At 52.1% G+C, this 20,530-nt stretch overlaps 1 protein-coding gene across 1 annotated transcript in view; it reads left to right on the top strand.

The window, feature by feature from the left end:
* The first annotated feature begins 530 nt into the window (after positions 1–530).
* The window catches only part of VWA2 (von Willebrand factor A domain containing 2), a 38,602-nt gene continuing 18,602 nt past the window's right edge, over positions 531–20,530 (top strand). The window contains exons 1-4 of the mRNA XM_062215194.1: positions 531–582; positions 5,515–5,589; positions 7,133–7,266; positions 14,858–14,967. Coding sequence (XP_062071178.1) covers positions 531–582; positions 5,515–5,589; positions 7,133–7,266; positions 14,858–14,967 — 371 coding nt within the window. The remainder of the gene's footprint in view (positions 583–5,514; positions 5,590–7,132; positions 7,267–14,857; positions 14,968–20,530) is intronic.

The raw sequence follows: 20,530 nt of genomic DNA, 5'->3' as shown, positions 1-20,530 counted from the left end.
AAATAATTTAAGAAGTGCAGGCTCTCTTTGGACGCTGGCTTCTTAGCTGGGCAGATTTGCTAGAAGCTTCCAGAAAACAAGGACACTGAAAGATCATCGAGCTGTCGGTTTCAAAGTCCTCCTGAAGAAGTGGACAGCCCAGATGGGGAGTCACACTGCCTAGGTTCCTGCGACTCCATGGGGCCCAGGCAGGGTGAGACCCAGGCTTTGGCTCTGGGCAGAGCACCCCTGCCCAGCCTGTGGAGGAGCAGGGGTGCGTTTGGGGGCAGGGGTGGAATTCTGGGGAAGGCGTTAGGTTGTTGTTTAAAACTACAAGTTGTTGCAGTGGAGACTTCGTGGCGTTTTGGAAAACCATGACTTCTCCAGGCTACTATAGTTGTTATGGGGAGGAGCCCCCCACCCCCCACCCCCACAGCTATTTGTGGTCTGGAAAAGGCTGAATCCTAGTCCTGCTGTTTGGCAGTGCGACCGGGACATCCACAGAGCTAACCGCTGATGTAATTCTCTCCTGGTCCCGCAGCTGTACCAACATGCCCCGTGTCCTGTTGCTGGGAGCCGTGTGCATTTTCCTGTTTGCCAGAGGTAAGATTAGGGGAGAAGGAGGTGGTAAATGCTGGGGTTTGGTTTCCTTCCGATCCCACTGGATTTTTTTTAACTTTTGGAGGTCTTGGGTCCATCTGCCTCCCCCCCTCTCCATGGCTACCTCCCCCCTCTCCATGGCTACCTCCCTAATCTAAGCCACGTGTTCTTGTGCTTGGACCATTGCAGTGGCCTCCTGGGGTCACCTGGTCCCCCTCGCAGCAGCCATTTCCAAACTTAAATCTATCTCAGGGCTGGACTCCTCTCCACCTCCACCCAGAACTTTCTGTTGCTGAGGCCCTGTCTGACCCCAGCCTGTGGCCATCTGTCCCTTCCCCTCCATCTTTTATCCGGCAGCCTCACACCCCTTCAGGTCCTGCCTGTACCCTTGCTCCCTCCTGCCGACCGAGTTCTGAAGGGCGGTGGCCCCTCTGCCTGGGTCACTCCCTCGCCCCAGCACTGGCTTCCTGGTAAACTACCCATCCTAGAGTACCCAGCACAGTTGCTCTAGGACGCCCAGATCAGTTCAGGTCAGGTTCCCAGGGCCTCTGCTTCTGCTCTATGTAGCAGAGCAGATGTGAGTTTAAAACAGATGCTGGGAGGTCACTTTGGTATCAACTGTTGAAAATTTACACCTGGGGCCAGCGCCGTGGCTCACTTGGTTAATCCTCCGCCTGTGGCGCCGGCATCCCATATGGGCACCGGGTTCTAGTCCCAGCTGCTCCTCTTCCAGTCCAGCTCTCTGCTGTGGCCCAGGAGTGCAGTGGAGGATGGCCCAAGTGCTTGGGCCCCTGCACCTGCATGGGATACCAGGAAGAAGCTCCTGGCCTCGGATTGGCGTAGCTCTGGCCATAGTGGCCATTTGAGGAGTGAACCAACAGAAGGAAGACCTTTCTGTCTCTCTCATTGTCTATAACTCTACCTGTAAAAAAGACCAAAAAAAAAAATTTACACCTTTTTCTTCTACATGAGCTCCCTGAGCGAAGAGCCTCTGCATGGCGAGGGTTCACCATTGTATAATCTCGGTGCCTGGCGCAGGGGCTGGGCACGCCATCAGTGCATAATAATAGGTTCATGAGTGAATCGTGGCACAAATCCACTGCTTCCTACTTCCCACCTTGTCCCCCCTGAGTTCTGGCCTCTTTGAAATACAAGTCGGTAGTGAGGCGTCTGTGTGCCTGCAGGTGGCAGTTCCACAAGTAAGAACAAGAACACCGGGTCGCTGAGCTGCCCACCTAGCTCGGGATCCCTTCTCTACGACCAAGGGGTTGCACTCCGGCCTCGCTGGTTTCTTTCTTGCAGTTCTTCACTGATCTGTGTTTTTGCTGAGTTGGCTGCTGTCACCAGCTTTCTGTCCCCCAGAGCCCCAGAGCTTAATGATCAGACAAGCTGCAAGTAGAGACTTGCTGGTGCAGCCTGGCTCCTGAACCTACCTGTTTGCCGCATCTCCCAGCCCTGCCAGGTGGACAGTGTCATGCAGTGGCCGAGGGACAGGGGCTTGGTGAGGTGTGTTAATGGGGAGTGAGCAGGGGCCCAGCCACAGTCAAGTTTCTACACCAGCATCTCATGGAACTTTGCCTTCTGTGGCCCTAATCCATCCCCCAGGGTATGACATGCACTTGACCTGTCCACCCCTGGGTTGGATCAGTGAGGCTCTGTGATTAGTCTGAAGTCACCCAGGTACTGGGAGCAGAGCTGAAATGAATACCCAGGTCCCCGGGCTGTCGGGCTGGCCCTGCCGCTCTGGGTTTTTCAGGAGAGACGAACATGTGGAGATTCTCTGGATGCCCTAACTCTGCCACCACCTCTAAAGTGAAAGTGTTGGCCTTGATGCTTGATCCTCAGCTCTGCCTTCCCACCCATGCACCTGTGGCCCCTCGGGGATTAAGGTTTGCAGCCCCAGCAGGTGGGCAGTAGGGCTTACGGGAGGCTGCTGGCTTGGGGAGACAAAGCAGCAGCAATGACATGGTATCTGGGCCCTGTCCCGGGGACACCCCTGCAGGGTCCTGGGCTAATGTCACCAGGAGCTTCAGGACTGGATCCCTGAAGCCCAACACCTGCAGGAACAGCTCAGCCCAGTGAGCAGGGGCCATCGGTAGTGAGTGGCCCCTGGTCACGGAGCTCCCCTGGCCGCCTGTCTCCAGCTGGAGGACCGGCTGGAAAGACACTGACAAACAGTCTCGTCCTGTCCTTGGGGGCTCCTCAGCTCCTGAGCCCTCTGCCAGTAGTTTGTGGACTCACTCCAGGAAGCCTCAGTGCTGCGTGTTGCATGCAGAGAGCTGGGCTGTGCTTTGCAGAGGACAGAGTGGAAGGGTTTGTGCCCTCTGGGAGCTTCTGGGGGGGACTGGGCTGAAGGACCCATGGGAGCAGCCTGCCCGGAGGTGGGCTGCAGCGGGCACACGTATCTGCAGGATCTCCATGCCGTCGGAGTGCAGCGAGGCAGGAAGCCCCTGTTGAGAACCGCTGTCCTGCCTCTGCCCCAGTCTCTGCCGCTGTTCATGCAGGGGAACTAGAAGCTCCTTTTGTTTGCACTGGGACCTCGTGAGTGGAGAATGGTCCTGGGGTGCTAGGAGATCAGGTTGATCTTGGCATTGGCCCCTGGAATGCAGCACCCATGAGCCGGCTCCCCAGTGTGGTGTGCGTCCTCCATTTCCTGCCGGCTCCCTCTCCTTCACCCCCTCCCCTTTCCTCCAGCAGCCGCTCATGCCCATGACCTTCGTCTGCCCCTGCCAGATCTGTTCCTGGGCCTTGGCCACTCTGGCTTCATTTCCCCTGTGCCTCATCACTGGACGTCGGCTGTGCCTGCCACTCGTCATCTCCCATGTGCAGTCGCAGAGGGTGCTGGCTCCTCAGAATGTCCCTCTCCGGGTGGCCGTTGGGCATAGCACTCAAGACACCACTTGGGATGTGCATATCCCATATCAGAGGGCCTGGGTTCAGGTCTTGGCTCTGATTCCAGCTTCCTGGGGGGCAGCAGGTGATGGCTCAAGTATTCAGGCCCGTGGTGCCCATGTGGGAGGCCTAGATGGAGTTCCAGGCTCCTGGCTTCATCCTGGCCCAGCCCTGGCTGTGATGGGTATTTAGCAAATGAACCAATAGATGAGAGATCCCTGTCTGTCTGCTTTTCAAATAAGTACATTAATTAAAATAACTTTTAAAATAAAAGAGTGAAAAGTCTATCCACAAACTTTCTATTTGAAAGCTTTTTAGTCCTGTACACGTTAATCACATTGAACAACCGTGTCAGTATTTACTTACATGTAATTTTTTTTTTTTTGACATGCAGAGTTAGGTCTTCCTTCCGTTGGTTCACTCCCCAAATGGCCGCTACAGCCGGTGCGCTGCACTGATCTGAAGCCAGGAGCCAGGTGTTTCCTCCTGGTCTCCCATGTGGGTGCAGGGCCCAAGCACTTGGGCCATCCTCCACTGCCCTCCAGGGCCACAACAGAGAGCTGGACTAGAAGAGGAGCAACCAGGACAGAATCCAGCGCCCCAACTGGGACTAGAACTCGGGGTGCTGGTGCTGCAGACAGAGGATTAGCCAAGTAAGCCACAGCACCAGCCATTTGCATGTAATTTTCTTTGCATACTTGAACTCTAGTATTTCTCTAGCACAAATAACATTGAAGAGGAGGGCCTTAAAACACGTGTTCTCTAAAGTTTCTTGTAATCGCTAGGTCTGGTAATACAGGGTCAAAGGGTATAGGTATTTTTATGACTCTTAATTCATTCAGCTGAGTTTTGTTTTGAGAAGGATTATAATTTACAGTGCCACCACTGGAAAAACATTTTCCCAATTTAACTTTGCCCCAATTACATTTCAGTTAGAATTTAATCACTTAATTTTCATATTGAAGATGGTGTCTCATTGTTAAAGTACTTTGTAGGCCGGCTTAATAGGCTAATCCTCTGCCTGTGGCACCGGCATCTCAGGTTCTAGTCCCAGTCGGGGTGCCGGGTTCTGTTCCGGGTGCCCCTCTTCCAGTCCAGCTCTCTGCTGTGGCCCAGGAGTGCAGTGGAGGATGGCCCAAGTCATTGGGCCCTGCACCTGTACGAGAGACCAGGAGAAGCACCTGGCTCCTGCCTTCGGATCAGCGCAGTGCACGCCGGCCGCAGCGGCCATCAGAGGGTGAACCAACGGTAAAGGAGGACCTTTCTGTCTCTCTCTCTCTCACTGTCCACTCTGCCTGTCAAAATAATAAAGCACTTTGTTATCCATTAGAGCATTATCCCCATGCTTCTCTTTGGATCTGTTCTTCTACCAAGTGGCTGGCTGTTCACATCCAAGGTTAATTCTTGCGGCAAGAATGCCTTGCCTGAAGGGTCTGGTGTGGGTCAGGGACTTCCAAGGATAAACCCAGAGATAGTACAGGGTGCCACCCCCAGAGGGGGACATACGTACCCAACCTGGGATGAAAGTCTCTCTAGCTCCTCTGTGGGTACTTTTACAAAAAGATTATTTGAAAGAGCAGCTGGGAGCAACAGTGAGTGATTGATCTTCCATCTCTGGTTCACTGTCCTGATGGCTACAACAGCCAGGGCTGGGCAAGGCTGAACCCAGGAGCCAAGAACTCTGTACTTGGGCCATCCTCTGCTGCCTTCCCAGGCATATTGGCAGGGAGTTGGGAAGTGGAGCAGCTGGGACTTGAACCAGTGCTCCCGTATGGGTGGCTTAACTGGGTACACTTAACCCACTGCACCACAGTACTGGCCCCTCTGTATTTTTTTTAAATCTTTCTCTACAAGATAGTCAAGTTTAAATAGAAAGATACCCCCTGGAAATGGGGCACTTGGGGTGTTTGTGCTTCCACATGGTCATTTTTGAGGTACAGATGTCACTGGACTCCTTACCTGTTTTCGGTCCTGTTACCTGTTCATTCTGGTCTCCTACCCCGGCAGCCTTGTAACGACCACCTCTTGTGTGTTCTCTCCTAGTGCCCCCCGCCCACCCTCTTCAGGAAATGCACGTGAGCAGGGAGACCGTCGGGAAGATTTCAGCAGCCAGCAAAAGTAAGCCCAGGTTTTACTCGGCAATCCCAGCACCTGTCCACACAGCGTCTGTGTGACGGACCCAAGAGAGGCCTCGTCCCTCCCAGGGTCTCTGCCCTGTTCCAGCCCTCGTGTCATGCCATGGGTGGAGTCATTCCCCTTGATCTAAAAGGAAATTGAGCAGGTCTTCATTGCTGCATCTCCTGGCCTGCCCCTCCCAGTCTTCTGTCACCTGACTGCTGTCCACCCAGCCGCCCTTGTAGCGGCCTCCTTTCTTCTTCTCCCACCCCAGTAAGTGTCTCCTGCACGTGGCCCGGCCACTCCAGCACCTTCCCCCGGCCCTGCCTGCCCTCCCGCCCCTTTCCAGCTCCAAGGCTGCCTTCTGGGTGGTGCTTCTCTGACTCCTCTCCCTAGTACCCCCTGTGTGTGTGGGGGGGGAGCCAGACACCTGGGCTTGGTTCCCGGCTTCACCATTTACGGGGACCTTGGCCTTGGGAAAGTGAACAAATTTCCTGTTGCTCTGCCTTCCTCATCGCTGCAAAGCGAGTAGAAGCAGCAACTCTGCTTGGTGTGGCGGTGGGCAGTTGGTGGCTAAGTGCTAAAAGACACCGAGTTTCTTCAGAGATGCTGGACGATGTTCTAAAACAACCTACAGTGAAGGGCTGTATCTGTGCATGCAGCCCTTGCGGTTCAGCATCCCCTATCTGAAATCCGAAATCTTCAGGATGGGAAACGGTTGAGTGCTGACAGGATGCACAGTGGAGTTGCACACATGACCTGATGTAGTGGGTCAGAATGCAGATGTGCTGAACCTACTGTATACAATCACCTCCCGACGACGTGTGTGTCAAAGAGAAATGAATCTCCTGTTGAGACACGAGAGCCACCCACAAGGTATCTCCTTATGGCTATGCAGATATTCCAGACTCTGAAAAAATCTGAAATCCAGAACATTTGTGGTCCCAAGCACTTTGGAAAAAGGATGCTCAACCTGTATTAAAGATCACTGAACCTGTACTTTAAGTGGGTGAGTTGTGTAGTATGTGAGCGATCGCTCAATAAAACTTTCAGACACTAAAAGGAAACAGCGATGTGTCTCAGGGTGGTTGTGAGAATGGAATCAGTTTGTACATCTGTGTTGTCAGCACCTGCTGGTCTACAGGGAAAGCACAGGCAATGTTGGGCTGTTGCTATTGCTACTTGGGCTTCTGGGTGATGTGGTCTCATAGCAGGGTGCTGGGCTAGAGTGTGGCCCCTTGAGGGCTGGCACCAAGGCTCTTAGTATCCCTCCCTGGTATATCACCATGGATCTCTGTTCATGTGGTGAAACTCGGTTCTTCCACAATTAGAAAGACTTTGGTGCGAGGGCCTGTTTACGAGCATCATACTGCTGGGTGTGTGCTTCCTACTGCAGAGGACGGCCGCTCCCGCCTATGGCCTGAGCCTCCCGTGGTGTTGCCTTTCCCCTGTCATGCTGAGAGCAGCAGCAGCCCAGCCCGCAGCAAGGGCATTTCCCCGCTCACTGGCGGAAGCTGATTGTCACCGTCTGTCCTGCTCTCCTCAGTGATGCGCTGCTCGGCTGCGATGGACATCCTGTTTCTGTTAGATGGCTCTCACAGCGTCGGGAAGGCAAGCTTTGAGAGGTCCAAGCGCTTTGCCATCACGGTCTGTGATGCCCTGGACATCAGCCCAGAGAGGGTAAGTGGGAGTCTTTGTACTCGGGCTTGTTTGGTTGCAGGTGACAGAAAGTCGGTCTTAAGCAGCAGCCAGCACTCACTGGCCTTTGGGACTGGGAAGACCAAGGGTGTGAATCCTGGTTCCAGGCATGGTGGGGTCCAGGGCCCAGCCAAGGCTGCCAGGCATTCCTCGCTCTCCTTCTCTGTTTTGCTTTCCTTCCTTCCCACGTAGGTTTTCCTCACAAAGCAAAGTTGCTTTGTGTTGTCCTTCAAGCTGCTGACTCCAGAAAAGGAGAGAGTGGGCTGCTTTCCTTGTAGAGCTAACAAAAGTCACAGGGAAGGCTCTGATTGGGCAGGCTTGGGTCACATGGTAATGCATTGCCCAATCCCAGCAGTCAGAGGGAAGAGAGTCTGGCTGGCCTGAGACTCTGCTCATCCACGTTGTAGGGCTGGAAGTGAACATGTGGGTTTGGTTTCCCACCAGGATGAGAAGTGGTGCATGCAGAACCAGGGGACAGGGTGAGCGCACTGTGCAGATCCCACCTGGAAGCCCCGCAGCAGCCTGGAGCCTTAGCAGGGAGCTCAGCTCCCAGCTGCTCAGTGCACATGAGAGGAACTACTGCCTCCGTGCATCCAGCCTGCGTCTTCCTGGCTTCAGATCTGAGAGGACCTCAGAAAGGTGGTGGGAAACGTGTACTAGGAGAGAGCTACCCGGGATTTCAAAGTTTTTTTGCATCAAAGCAAACTTCGACTTCAGTTTTTTTCACACACTTCTTGAAGCACCCTCAGGGCGTGTTTTGAACACCAGCAGTGCAGTAGCTGTGGTGCGTGTTTCTAAAAGGGCCATGCTGAAACAACCCCGTGGAAAAGCAGGCAGTGAAGGCAGATGTCCCTCAGGCACGTGATGGTGCCCAGTGCCACTCGAGGTGGTAGCAGATCTCCACCTGGCCGTCCCGTCTCACTACTGGCTCAGCCAACGTTCAGAGCTGGGTGGCACGCTGCCTGGGCACATCTGCAGGAGACTGGTGTTCTCATGTACTGCCGGTGGGGTGGGGGTGCAAACCATCACAGACCTGTGGGAGCAATCCACCGGCTTCTGTGAAAATCACAGAGGCTTGGGTCTCTAGAGCTGGCTGCTGCACTGCTGGGAACTTGCTCCACAGATACTCCCGTCTGTAGAGTTACCAACTGCGGCATTATTTGTAGTTGTGCAAGATTTCAAGCTGCCCAAGTGCCCGTTGACGGGTGAGAGGTAAGTCCACGACGGGTATTCCCAAGGTGAACGCTGAGTGAGGAGACTCGCATGCGAAGATGCCAGAACACGTGAAGGGCAAAGAGGCAGGTGTACGTGGCACGCAGGAGATGCGGCTTTTATGTAAAGGACAGAAGTGTGTACTTGTGCTCATGTCTTTATGCAGAGGGATTTGTCAGTGGCTTCCCATTGACGAGGAGGCTGGGAACTGAGCAGACAAGGCCCAAGTCCAAGGGGAGACTCTTCAATAGAGACGTTTTCATACTCTAGGTTTCCAACCTTGTGAACCTTCTTAAAAACCAAATTAAGAATTAAGAAGAGCGCTTCGGTCTGGAAAGTAGTAGTTACTTGAATTAGAGGCTAGGCACCTACAGGCCAAGGCAGGAAGTGGTTTTCCAAGATGACATTCCTGGGGAAAGCCTCCTAAACCTAGGGTTTAGGAGCAAACGTGGCTTTTAACGAGAGCCAGGTGTTCTCTGGAAGGGTATGTCATTTGGAGGAGCAAAAGCACCTTGTCCTGGTCCTCGGGCAGCCTTGTGTGGTCACCTGCAGTCACCGTGGCTGATGCCATTCAGTCTGGGCACAAGCTGCCCATCAGTTGTGCTTGTGATGCCAAGGCTCTGCCCCCTCCACACAGACCCCTCCTGCCCTGTGGAGTTTCCCTAGTCCTACACAGAAGGAAGTGGTGTGAAGATCAGACACCGCTGGCTTTGGCGTTGATGTAGTGTGTCCTGGAGTGGCTGGGAGCCCCCCTGAGGGTGGCAAGCTGGCAGAGAAGAGCTGTGTGGGTGGTTAGTGCCTGTCTTGGGGATGAGGAAATGGACCCACAGGGGCTAAAGTGACTGCCCAGGGTCACTGAGCAATCTCGGGAGAAGGCTACGGGTACAAGGACTGAGGCCTTTGACTCTCAGCCCAAGACTCGCTCCATTGGACCTTTTGTCTCCCAGCAGGTGGCCTCTGGGCTAGGATGAGGTGATGAGACCAGGCTATCACACAGCAAATGGACGGCCGGCAGTGTGGCAGTGTGCATGGTGGGCGAAGGGTACCATGCCAAGAAACTTCATGGCTGGGGCTGTGGGGACAGACCCCCAGAAGTCATGGAGTTTAGCCGCAGCATTGGCGGATCATGTCTGGGCTGTGGCGTTGAGTGCTGGTGCTGATTTTCAGGGACTGGCCAGGGAGACACTGCTTAGGACAAGGACAATGAGAGGCATGGAGACTTCCACCATTTTCAAGTGAAAGGGGTACAGAATTACTGTTCTGGTTTTTTTTCTTTTTTTCTTTTTTTTTTAATTTTTATTTATTTTTTTATTTTTTTTGACAGGCAGAGTGGACAGTGAGAGAGAGAGAGACACAGAGAAAGGTCTTCCTTTTGCCGTTGGTTCACCCTCCAATGGCCGCCATGGCTGGCGCGCTACGGCCGGCGCACCGCGCTGATCCGATGGCAGGAGCCAGGTGCCTATCCTGGTCTCCCATGGGGTGCAGGACCCAAGCACTTGGGCCATCCTCCACTGCACTCCCTGGCCACAGCAGAGAGCTGGCCTGGAAGAGGGGCAGCCGGGACAGAACCGGCACCCCGACCGGGACTAGAACCCGGTGTGCCGGCGCCGCAAGGCGGAGGATTAGCCTAGTGAGCCACGGCGCCGGCCTCTTTTTTTTTTTTATCTGAATGGCAGAGAGATCTTCCGTCTGCTGGTTGACTCCCCTGATGGCCACGATGGCTGGGGCCAGGTCAGGCAGAAACCAGGAGCCTGGAACTACATCCTGCTCTGTCATGTGGATGCAGGGGCCCATGCACTTTGTGCCATGGCTTGCTGCTTTCCCAGGCACGTTAGCAAGGAGCTGGATTGGAAGTGGAGCAGCTGGGACTGAACCTGGGATGCCTGCAATGCCGACTTAACCCGCTTTACCACAACAGCGGCCCCCAGAATGGCTGTTTCCTTAAGAGGGCCGACTTTCCTCTTGGCATTCAGGAAGTTAGATCTGGGCTTAACCTGAGGAAGAAACTTTCTCACAGCTAGATTTGGGGAGCGAAGGAACTGGGTGTCTGTGGATGAGCAAGCGAACGTCGCGACCTCTGTCCCAGGTGCTTAGCCCATGGGCACTGGGGCCGTTTAAGAGGATTCAGGCCAATTGGTGCTTCAGAGTGCATGTTTTTGCACCTGTGTTTCTGCGTCTGCTTTGTGTTGTGTCCAAGGGATCTGATGGTGCCTTTGATGCCTTTAGTTTTCGGGGAGGAATTGTCGCGTGGCTGTAAATGAAGGCTTTCTCTGGATGCCCTGCTGCGGAGTTGGATTTAAGGTGTTTGAAGTCTTCCTTTCGACTCTTAAAAGCTGCAGACTTGGCTTCCTGACTCCGATGCACACAGGAGTGATTACAGTGCGGGGAGAAACAGAAGCTGGCTGGCTTCTGAGCCCAGGGTAGACGGAAGATAAAAGGCAACTATGTCGTTCGCAAACCACCAATTAAATGTAATGCCTTAACTACTGATTTAAGCTGTTTCCTTGGTGTTTTGTTTTGAACTAGCTTCCTTCCTGTTTAACCCCAGTCCACAGACCCAGCTGTTCCTCTCTAGGGAGGTGTTGGTGCGGAACCTAGTAATTCATTCAGATGGCTCAATAAAGAGATACACAGTGGAAAGTGTTCTTCCCACCCACGCATTCTCCCCCTTTCCCAAAGCCCTGCCTGTTTGCTTGAGTATCCTCCCAGAATCACTTCATGCAAATTTACGTGGGATAAATGCGTTATCTCCTCCCCCCACCACCACGCAAGGGGTCCCTACTGTATGTGTCATTCATCTCTTGCCTTTGCCTCTTCATGTTATCTTAGGACTCCTCCCATCTCTGTATATAAGTATCTATTTTTATAGCGAATTAATTTTCCAGCATAAGGATTTACCACGTTCTAGTTAACTGCTATTGCAAATGGACTCTGGCCTGGTAAATAGGCCATTTTTATGTTTCTGGGAGTATATCTGTAGGATAAATTCTTAGTGGCTCTATGCATTCTAAGATTTACTTATTATTTATTTATTTGAAAGGCAGAGCAACAGAGAGGGAGAGAAAGAGATCTTCTGTCTTCTGGTTCACTCCCCAAATGCCCACAACAGTCAGGGCAGGATCCGGCCGAAGCCAGGAACCAGTATCTCCATCCAGGTCTCCTTCATGGATGACGGGGGTCCTAGCACTTGGTGCCGTCCTCTGTTGCCTTCCCAGGCGCAATAGCAGGGAGCTGGATCAGAAGTGGAGCAGCCAGGACTTGTACCACCACTCATGTTGGGTGCCGGTGTCACAAACAGCAGCCTAACCTGCTCTGCTGCAACACAGGCTCCCATGTTTGACTTTCAGTGACTGCTGACATACTGCCCTCTGTGGACGCTGAGCCAGTTTGCATTCCTACCAGCAATGTTAGGAGATGGTAGTCCCCCCCCGCGTCACCGTATCTGACAGTGGCATCTCAGTGTGGGGAGGTCACGCATACCCCATTCAAGAGCCACTGCATGTCCAATTGTGATCGCGCTCACAGCCTTTGCCTACTTCCCGTTGGATCCTCGGTTTTCTGCATATTGATACCTAGGAAACATGAGCTACAAATACTTTGTCCAGTTTGCCTTCATTTTTGATTGTGTTAAGGCGTACTTGGTCCTGCAGAAGTTGTTTTTTTTTTTTTCCCCATGTAGTCAGATTTATCCATCTTTCCTTTATGACTTCTGGATTTTAAATCTTTTGAACTTTTTTTTTCCCCCACTCTGAAGGTAAAACAATTTCTCAAGAGTTGGCTTGGAATTTTCATGATTAGGTTTTTTACATTTAAATCTTGGGTACACTTTTCAGCTTATTTTTTAAAAATTTTATAATTTATTTTCTTTATTTGAAAGGCAGAGAGACAGAGATCTCTCATTTGTGATTTAACTCCTGAAATGCCTGTAACAGCTTGGGCTGGGCCAGGCTAAAGCCAGGAGCTGGGAACTCAGTCCAGGTTTCCTATTTGGGTGGCAGGCACTCCAATGGTTGATCCATCAGTTGCCGCCTACGGGGCACGTCTACAGGAAGCTTGGAATCAAGAGGACCTGGGACTTAATCAAACCAGGCACTCTGATACGAGATTCTGGCATCCTGAGCTATGTCTCAATCCCAGCACCAAGTGCCCACCACATCTTTTATTTATTTTTTTATTTTTGAAGAGAAGAGAGAGGGAGAGAGATCTTCCCACTAGTTCACTCCCCAAATGGCTACATTTGCCAGGACTGGGCCAGGCTAAAGCCAGGAGCCAGGAGCTTCCTGGTCTCCCACGTGGGTACCAGGGCCCAAGCACTTGGGCCATCTGCTGTTGCTCTCCCAGGCTCATTAGCAGGGAGCTAGATTGGAAGTGGAGCAGCTGGGATTTGAACTGGTGCCCATATAGGATGCCAGTCCTGCAGGCAGAGGCTTAACCTTCTACACCACAGCGCCAGCCCCATATCCTTTGTTCTTTGTAGATGACTGTCCAGTTGTCCCAGCATCATTTGTTGACTGGGCCATCTTTCCCTCACTGGTTTGGGATATTCTCTTTTCATGTAAGTTCAAGGGAGATCTCCGAAGACTTCCTTCCCAGAAAGTTCTTTCTGAGTTTGTCTGCTGGTGTCCATCTCCTGCACGTGCCTATCCAAGACTTAAATATCTTCCTACTTCCCGTGCCCAGCAGCTCGTTGTGAGAACTTCCTGCCTGGAGGAGACGAGGCCCACGAGCTGAGCCCCTCTGGAGCGGGCGTGGCTGGTGCTTTCATCGTCTCCCCAGCTTCAGGCCTCTTAAGAGACTGCAGTGCAGGATTTCAGGCCAGGGAGCACAAGGCAGTGTCACCACGGAAATCTGAACGCTTGGCAGGAGCTGGGGTTGGCAATGAGAATGGTAACTGAGATGGTTTCTCCAGGGATTGTGGAGAATCGAGGATCAGGTGCAGGGCTTGGATCCCCGGAGGCAACTGGAATGCTTATGGCTCTGTCTGCTCAAGACAATAGTAGCTTAGGAGCCCATGCAATCACTTCACTCATTTTCCCGTCTCCAGTTTTACAAGGCTTTGGGTTTTCTCCTCTGACCTCCTCGATGCATTCAAAAATCAGTTTGGAGTCAGCAGTGCTGTCCCTCCCTCTACAGAGGAAAACCAGCTCCAGGTTCGCTTCCTAGTTTTAGGTGTGGATGTCCCCACTCTGACTCTAGTCTGGGAACCTGGCCTTTGCCCAGTAGGGCAAGAGCAGCCCAAAAGGGGCTGACCACTCAACAGCTGAGTCACAGGGATGGCGGTGTGGTCGAGGTGAGTCGTCAGTTATTGTGGCTGTGGTCAGGGTGAGTCACGGTGGTGGGGGCTGTGGTCAGGGTGAGTCATCAGTTATTGTGGCTGTGGTCGGGGTAAGTCATCAGTTATTGTGGCTGTGGTCGGGGTGTCACGGTGGTGGGGGCTGTGGTCAGGGTGAGTCATCAGTTATTGTGGCTGTGGTAAGGTTTGAGTCATCAGTTATTGTGACTATGGTCCAGTGATGGTGGCTGTGGTCAGGGGTGAGTCATCAGTTGTTGTGGCTGTGGTAAGGCATTAGTCATCAGTATTGTGGCTGTGGTCAGGGGTGAGTCACAGTGGTGGGGGCTGTGGTCAGGGTGAGTCATGTGGTGGGGACTGTGGTCAGGGGTGAGTCGTGGTGGTGGTGGGGGCTGTAGTCAGGGGTGACTCGTGGTGGTGGTGGGGGCTGTGGTCAGGGGTGAGTCGTGGTGGTAGGGGCTATGGTCAGGGTGACTCACGATGGTGGGGGCTGTGGTCGGGGTGAGTCAGGGTCGTGGCAGCTATAGTGAGTGAGTGATGAGTCGCCTGTGGTCAGTGACGTGAGTAGCACCAGTTCCCCCGGCAGGGTGAGTGTGTGCTGCAGGCCTGTAAGCTCACAGGCAAGGTGTCCTACGGTCTGGCTTCCGTTTCCGCCAGCCCAGCCTTCTGCCGGGTCCGTATCCCTTGCATATTTATATTCTCCAGCAGTTGATGCGCAGGCTAATGGAGCTCTTGCATGGGATTGCCCTCGAGAGCTCCAGGGAGGCAGTGGGTAGGTGTGAGCAGAGCCCCTTGCCCTGAAGATTTCACAGCCCAACTGAGGAACCTGCCTGAGCTGCCTTGGAGCAATGGGCCAGGATTGGACTGGGGTTGTCGGAGTAGAACACAGCAGTGTGATGGATTCCTCCCAGAGTCTTCCACGGGTCTGTGCACGATCGGAGGAAGCCTGGCACAGTTACTTGTTGCACGAGTAGGCGGAAGGGTCCGGAACTTTCTCCTCCTTCCTTTCCTCTTGGGAATGTCTTTGGCTTGACCTGGTCTCGGGCCGCTGGGCCCCGTCTCCTGCTGCAGGTCCGAGTGGGAGCAATGCAGTTTGGTTCTGCTCCTCATCTGGAATTCCCCTTGGATGCATTTCCCACACGACAGGAAGTGAAGGCAGAAGTCAAGAGGATGATTTTCAAGTATGTATAACCAGACGCCTCTGTGGTAAGGAGAAAGCCAACTGCTCTTAACCCTGCCTTGAGGGTTCCGCCCTGCTCTCGGTCTCCCCCCTGGGGCAGTTTCCTGCACCCCAGCTGTGCGCGGTGGGGAGGGACAATTCCCTTCTCCATCGTGTCCCAGGTGGGAATTTCTGAGCATAAAAAAGAATAGTATTCTGATGTTAATAGCTGCACGATCGATGATAGCTCCAGAATGGAAACAATTCAGCCATCTAACTGGTGAATACGTAAACCGAATGTGGTGTATTTACACAATGGAATATTACTCAGCCATGAAAAATGAATGATGTACTGCTGTATGCTACAGCATGGAGGGAACTGGAAAACACTATTATGCTAAGGTGAAAGAAACCAGACACAAAAGGCCACATTTTGTATCATTCTATTAAAAATGTTTTATTATTTATTTGAAATGCAGACAGAGATAGAGACAAAAGATATCTTCCAGCTTCTGGTTCATTTCCCCAAATGCCCACCACAGCCAGAGCTGGCCTGGATTGAAGCCAGGAGCTGGGGAGTCAGTCTAGGTCTCCCTAGGGACTCCACTGAGTTGCTGCCTTCCAGGGTCTGCGTTAGTAAGAAGCTGCACATGGAGGACAGCTGGGACTCCAGCCCAGCACATGGATAGGGAATGCGGGCGTTCCAAGCTTAAGCTTTTTTTTTTTTTTAATGATTTATTCTATTTATTTTAAAGAGCTATAGAGAGAGGTAGAGACAGAAACAGGTCTTCCATCCACTGATTTACTGCCTAAATGCTACAATGGCTGGAGCTAAGCTGATCCAAAACCAGGAGCCAGGAGCTTCCTGCAGGTCTCCCATGTGGTGGGTGCAGGGGCCCAAACACCTGGAGCATCCCTCCACTGCTTTCCTAGGTGCATCAGCAGGGAGCTGGATTGAAAGTGGATCAGCCAGGACCTGAATTGGCACCCATATGGGATGCCAGGCCTGCAGGCTGAGGCTTTAACCCACTGCACCCCAGTTCTGGCCCTGCCAAGCTTAATCTTAACCACTGCGCCAAGCACCTGCCCCTGTGATCCTGTTTTTTCAATGAAATATCTAGAATAGGCAAATGCGTGGGAGTAATAAGTGGATTAGTCACTGCCGGTGAAAAATGAGTGTACTGAGCACAGGGCTTCCTACTGGGTGATGAGAATGGTTTGTACTTAGATAATAGACATGGTTGCACAACTCTGTGAATATACTAAAACCTACCAAATTGTATCTGTAAAGTGAATTTTATGGTATGTGAATTATATCAGATAATTTTTTTTAAGATTTATTTATTTGAAAGAGTTACATAGAGAAGGAGAGGCAGAGAGAGAGAGGTCTCCCATCCGCTGGAGCTGCACTGATACAAAGCCAGGAGCTTCCTCCAGGTCTTCCCATGTGGGTGCAGGGGCCCAAGGACTTGGGCCATCTTCTACTGTTTTCCCAGGCCATAGCAGAGAGCTGGATTGGAAGTGGAGCAACCGGGACTCAAACTGGCGCCCATATGGGATGCCAGCACTGCAGGTGTCAGCTTTACCTGCTATGCCACAGCGCCAGCCCCCAGTAAGGTAATCTTAAGGAAGCTTTGTGCCCATTGTATGCACCCTGTATATAAGGTGTATCTGCAGAAGAAAACGTTTGCAGAGGACAGTTAGCTTTTTGGTTGAAGATTAGTCCTGAAAGAGACGATTTGTGTGACAGATTCAAATGATTGCTTCCACCTGAAAAACTAAACAAACTGCACGGGGTGGACACAGAAAGGGATGCTGCAGATGATCCAGTGTGTCTGCCTAGCACTGCCCTGTAGAGAGGAACATGTGCCCTGGCCCGGATCCCAGGGCCCCACCCAGCCCTCCCTCTCCTGCAGTAATCATTGAGCCTCTTTGCAGCTGTGCTGTCGTAACCAAGGGCTTGAGGACATTGTTCACGCCGTGAAATTCATAGATACACCAAGAAGGGGCCACCAGAGATACTGGGGATGGAGAAAGAAGCCTCTTCGTGTGTCTGAAAAACCTCAGCTCCACCAGGCTTGTGTATCCTCGCACGGCTGTAAGAATGGACAAGGCGAGGAGGCAGAAACTAAGTGCTGGCCACGGTGTGGGGTCACTCAGGACACTGGGGTGAAGACAGGCGAACATGAATCAGAGCAGAAGAATGCGGGCTGAATGGGAGTGATGACCCCTGCTCCACTCCCAGGCTCTCTGCTTTTATTTATTTATTTATTAAAAAAAATTTTTTTTTTTTTGCAATGAAGTAGTCTTAAGTGCTGGGCTGGTTGGGACAGCTCTGCCTGCATCCAGGGTGCTTGCCTTTCCAGACCAAGGCCATCCCCCCAGAGTGTGTTTTGAGATGATCAAGAAGCTACCCTGCCAATGACCATATTGAAACAATGCAAGAACTACAGAAAAATATTGCAGTGAAACCTCCCATTGTTGCATCCTACGAGAGCATAAGAGCAGGTGAGACACAGCTGGCCACTGATCCCTGAAAGCCCGCATCTGCTGGCTGGCGGCTGCCCAGGTGCCCCTACTCCCATCTCCCAGTGACTTGGCCCTAGCTGTCTGTGGCTGAAGTTCAGGACGCATCTCCAGCTGTCTGGGGAGCTCCATCACTGCTTTAATTGAAAACCTTTTCAAGCCTTTGTTGGCCTCTTTCAAACCATGGTCACTTTTTTTTTTTTTTCTGAAGTGAAAAGGCTTTATTGGGGCTAGGACATCTGTCAGAACAGTAGGGGGCCGGCGCCATGGCTTAACAGGCTAATCCTCCACCTTGCGGCACTGGCACACCGGGTTCTAGTCCCGGTTGGGGCGCCGGATTCTATCCCGGTTGCCCCTCTTCCAGGCCAGCTCTCTGCTATGGTCCAGGAAGGCAGTGGAGGATGGCCCAAGTGCTTGGGCCCTGCACCCGCATGGGAGACCAGGAGAAGCACCTGGCTCCTGGCTTCGGATCAGCGAGATGCACAGGCCGCAGCGGCCATTGGAGGGTGAACCAACAGCAAAAAGGAAGACCTTTCTTTTTGTCTCTCACTGTCCACTCTGCCTGTCAAAAAAAAAAAAAAAAAAAAAAAAAAAAAAAAAAAAAAAGAACAGTAGGGACAGATAGAGAGTGCCCAGTCACTCAGACTGGGGCAGAGTGAGATTATGTGGTTGAATGGAGAGAATACACCTGGGCAGGCCAGGCGGGCAGCTCAGCAGAGGCACAGAGGGCTGAGTACGCAGTCACCACAGTTGCTTTTAAACACAGCTTTTACAGGGGCCAGTGCTGACGTGCAGTAGGTTAATCCTCCACCTGCAGTGCTGGCATCCCATTTGGGTCCTGGTTTGAGTCCCAGATGCTCCTTTTCTGATCCAGCTCTCTGCTATGGCCCGGGAAAGCAGTGGAAGATGGCCCAAGTCCTTGGGCCCCTGCACCCATGTGGAGACCTGGAAGAAGCTCCTGGCTCCTGGCCTTGGATCAGCCTAGCTCCGGCCATTGTAGCCATCTGGGGAGTGAACCAGTGGATGGAAGACCTCACTCTGTCTCTCCTTCTCACTATCTGTAACTCTGCCTGTCAAACTTTTTTTTTTAAAGATTTTATTTATTTGAGAGGTAGAGTTACAGACAGTGAGAGGGAGAGATAGAAAGAAGGTCTCCCTTCTGTTGGTTCACTCCCCAAATGACTGCAATGGCTGGAGCTAAGCCAATCTGAAGCCAGGAGCCAGGAGCTTCTTCCTGGTCTCCCACATGGGTGCAGGGGCCCAAGGACTTGGGCCATCTTCCACTGCTTTCCTAGGCCACAACAAAGAGCTGGATCAGAAATGGAGCAGCCAGGACTTGAACCGGCATCCATATTGGATGCTGGCACTGTAGGCGGGTGGCTTCACCCACTAAGCCACAGCACCAGCCACAATAAATAAAATCTTTAAAAAAATTAGCTTTTACAACAGTTAGAATTACAATGAGTTTTGTTTTTTTTAAATGTTATTTGATATATACTTTGCATAAAACTATTTTCCATGTTGGCTCGATTTAGTGGTGATATAATTTGAATAGATTGATCTATCACCATGTATTTAATTATTCCCCATGGAAACATTTAGGTTGATTCTCCACCTTGTGGCACCGGCACACCAGGTTCTAGTCCCGGTCGGGGCGCTGAATTCTGTCCCGGTTGCCCCTCTTCCAGGCCAGCTCTCTGCTGTGGCCCAGGAGTGCAGTGGAGGATGGCCCAAGTGCTTGGGCCCTGCACCCGCATGGTAGACCAGGAGAAGCACCTGGCTCCTGCCTTCAGATCAGCGTGGTGTGCCGGCCGCAGCAAGCCGGCTGCGGCGGCCATTGGAGGGTGAACCAATGGAAAAGGAAGACCTTTCTGTCTCTCTCACTATCCACTCTGCCTGTCAAAAAAACAAACAAACAAAAAAAACACAAAAAAACCCACAAATATGCTAAACTGGAGATTCTCATGCCCATGCCCAGTTACATAGCTACCGATTTGGTCTCTGGGAGTTAGGGTCTGAAAATGTACACTATTAAATCTCCTGAGGGATTTCTTTAAAATATTTATTTTATTATATTTGAAAGGCTGAGTGGCAGAGAGAGAGAGACCTTCTTTCTGCTGGCTTACTCCCCAGTGGCTGCAATGGCCGGGCATCCAGAGTTCCTTCTGGGTCTCCCACACGCACGGCAGGGGCCCTAGTACTTGGGCCATCTTCTGCTTTCCTAGGCACGTGGGCAGAGCCGGATCGGAAGCAGAGCAGCTGGCACCGTGACCCACGGCACCATGTGCCGGCACCATGCCGAGGGACTTCGGTGTACACCTTAGTGTGCGACTGCTTCACGTGGTCACCTCCTTGTAGTGGGCAGCTGGTGCCCCTGACAGCGCTTGTCAGGTCCTGGGAGGTCCTGGGCGCAGCATTTAGTCTTCAAGACAACACTGTAGCAGGTTCCCGTATCTGAAATGCACGGGACCAGAGGCACTAGAGTTTGGATGTCTTTGAATTTGGGACTGTCTGCATATACACAATGAGACATCTGGGGTGATGAGATCTGTATCTAAACATGACATTTATTCATTTCATATACAACTTATGCATAGCCTGATGGCAATTTTATATAATATTTTGAATTATTTTGTGCATGAAACAAGGTTTATGTATCTCAGCTGAAGGAGCTGAGGTCTTTTCCCCCCACAGGGATGCTGAGTAAATTGTGCCACCTGCATTTTGACTGCAACCCATCACACGAGGCCGGGTGTGAAATTTTCTTTCAGCATCACGCTGATGCTCAAAAATTTCGGATTCCGGAGCATTTGAGGATTTCAGATGTTTTGGATTAGGGATGCTCCACCAGCCATTTGTGTACTCCAGTATAGAAGGAAGCAGGCTCAGGTTAAGTAACTTTCCCAAGTTCACCTGGCAAAGATGTCACAGACCTAATATTTGAGCCCCCACAGACCCAGGACTCCATGCTCTTAATGGCTTGGCTAACGAATGTTCATGTTCTAGTCACCGCCTCCCAGATCCATGCACAGCATGGTCGCCATCACCCCCAGGGCAGT

This window comes from Lepus europaeus, chromosome 17 (genome assembly GCF_033115175.1).
Source record: "Lepus europaeus isolate LE1 chromosome 17, mLepTim1.pri, whole genome shotgun sequence".
NCBI classification, from domain to species: Eukaryota; Metazoa; Chordata; class Mammalia; order Lagomorpha; family Leporidae; genus Lepus; species Lepus europaeus.
This window is presented reverse-complemented; position numbering and strand designations above follow the sequence as displayed.